The sequence below is a fragment of the Chiloscyllium plagiosum genome, chromosome 25 (assembly GCF_004010195.1).
Source record: "Chiloscyllium plagiosum isolate BGI_BamShark_2017 chromosome 25, ASM401019v2, whole genome shotgun sequence".
Classification (NCBI taxonomy): domain Eukaryota; kingdom Metazoa; phylum Chordata; class Chondrichthyes; order Orectolobiformes; family Hemiscylliidae; genus Chiloscyllium; species Chiloscyllium plagiosum.
Genome location: NC_057734.1, coordinates 10,680,183 through 10,682,540, shown reverse-complemented (window position 1 = coordinate 10,682,540; position 2,358 = coordinate 10,680,183). Strand labels below are relative to the sequence as shown.

Here is a 2,358-nt window from a genome sequence, read left to right as displayed (position 1 = left end):
GTCAAATCCCTCAAACTCAGCACCGCCTTCCTAACCTGCAATCTTCTTCCTGACCTCTCCGCCCCCACCCCACTCCGGCCTATCACCCTCACCTTGACCTCCCTCCACCTATCGCATTTCCAATGCCCCTCCCCCAAGTCTCTCCTCCCTACCTTTTCTCTTAGCCTGCTGGACACACTTTCCTCATTCCTGAAGAAGGGCTTATGCCTGAAACGTTGATTCTCCTGTTCCTTAGATGCTGCCTAACCTGCTGCGCTTTTCCAGCAACACATTTTCAGCTCTGTCATCCAATCACCAAATTACAGAGCACGTCTTCTTTTCTTTAAATTCCATCCAGGCCATTATCTGGGCCAGCATTTATTGCTTATTTTTAATTGACTCTAGATCCAAGGGGATTTCGAGGGCCATTTCAGACTTAAGTTAATTTGGAGCTGGATCCATATGTAGGTCAGACCAGGTAAGGAAGACAGATTTTCTTCCCTAAAGGGAATGAGCAACAATTGATTGTGTTTTCACGGTCACCATTTGACGAGCTGAATTCCAGACTTAACATTGAATTAAAATTTTCATCATCTGCTACGGTGGGCTTTGAACACATGACCCCAGATATTAGCCTGGGGAATTTGGGGGTGGGGTGGTCTGGATCACTAGTCTCTCCCCAGTGTCCTTTTTTTCACAAATAAACCATCTCAGTATTGCCCCTGTCAGTAACCAAATGAATGAATGTCAACCATTGCGAATGAGAGGCAGAGCAACAATAACAGAGCTGCGGGAGGGGAGGAGGAGAGTGAGGGGCTTCAATCAAATTGGGAGTTGTAGGGGGAAATAATGTACTCCACCCCTGTAATGCCCCCCGCCCTCTCGAAAGACTTCAAGGGTGTTGGTGTACACTGTGTTCACTCTCTCAGGCTACCCAGAATGTAGAGCCCATCTTTAAAAAATGAACCATTATAAAGTCATCATAAAATCTTATCAGTTAAATTTCAGAACCCATGTCTATTTTTTCCCCCAAATATTTTCCAATCAAATTGTTCAGAGGTATTGCTTCACTTCTCTGGGGGCGTGAACAGGGACACTACCAGTGCATCATCAGGGCCCATCTCCTATATGCAGAGTCCAAAGAATGTCACTTGCTCTCAATCTACTCTGGCAGGCAAGTGGATGGCATGGTGGCTCAGTGGCTGGTACTGCTGCCTCACAGCACCAGGATGCCAGGTTCAATTCCACCCTCGGGGGACTGTCTGTGTGGAGTTTGCGCATTCTCCCTGTGTCTGTGTGGGTTTCCTGGGGGTACTCTGGTTTCCTCCCACTGTCCAAAGATGTGCAGGTCAGGTGAATTGGCCATGCTAAATTGCCCATATTGTTAGGCGCAGTAGTCAGAGGGAAATGGGTCTGGGTAGGTTACTGTTCGGAGGGTCAGTGTGGATTTGTTGGGTCGAAGGGTCTGCTTCCACACTGGAGGGAATCTAATCTAATCAGGAGGCTGGAGGAACGCGGCTTCAGGAGGGGAGAAGAGAATGTTTTGGGTGTAATCCCACCTCAGGAAACCTGAAACATTGACTTCTCCATCTCCTGATGCTGCCTGGCGTGCTGTGTTCTTCCAATCTCCTGCCTGTCTACCTCAGATTCCAGCATCTGCAGTTTTTTTTTGTCTCAATTTACTCCAGGTCTGTTTTGGTTGACAGTTAAAGGGACCTGCATTTCTAACACTGACAGGGGATGAGGGGGCTGGGTGCTGGGAGGATGGTATAATGAAGTGCTCGCCCTGATCATACTTGATCTGCCAAGGGGGGTGGAGGGGGAGCTGGGTTTTTGGACGGGTAACAGACTCTGATGATATTCTCGCTCCGTGTTTCAGTTGGGTTGGTTATCAGTACCCTGGATACAGAGGATACCAGTACCTGTTTGAGATGGGAGAGTACAGACACTGGAATGACTGGTGTGCCCAGCAGCCCCAGATGCAGTCCATCCGCCGCCTGAGAGACATGCAGTGGCATCAGAAAGGCTCCTTCCAGTTCACTGCCCCCAAGTGAGGAAACCCTCAGAGCTCCACAAGCCGATGGTGAAGCTGATGTCACTCATTTACATTTGACGGGATCATTTACCTGGAAGGCTCCGATTATTGTTTTTAACTCACTCTGGTCAGCTAATTCCTCTGCACTTTACAATGTAAAGCAGATTTTTCAGAATCCAAAAGGTACTTTATGATGAAAATAAAGAAATTGGATGAAGGTTACTATCTCAGCCTGGTTCGTGTGTGTTTGAGCATTTCCCAGCGATAATTGTTTTTCCCTTCAGTGTTCCCCTCACCTCTGTTGGAGATCTGGGCTCCTGCTGCAATCAGCTTCAAATATCATA

At 47.8% G+C, this 2,358-nt stretch overlaps 1 protein-coding gene across 1 annotated transcript in view; it reads left to right on the top strand.

Moving 5' to 3' along the window:
• The window catches only part of LOC122562554 (beta-crystallin B1-like), a 16,292-nt gene extending 14,056 nt beyond the window's left edge, over window positions 1-2,236 (top strand). Inside the window, exon 6 of the mRNA XM_043715480.1 lies at window positions 1,859-2,236. Within this exon, the coding sequence (XP_043571415.1) occupies window positions 1,859-2,033 (175 nt within the window). The 3' untranslated portion in view covers window positions 2,034-2,236. The remainder of the gene's footprint in view (window positions 1-1,858) is intronic.
• Window positions 2,237-2,358: the final 122 nt, after the last annotated feature.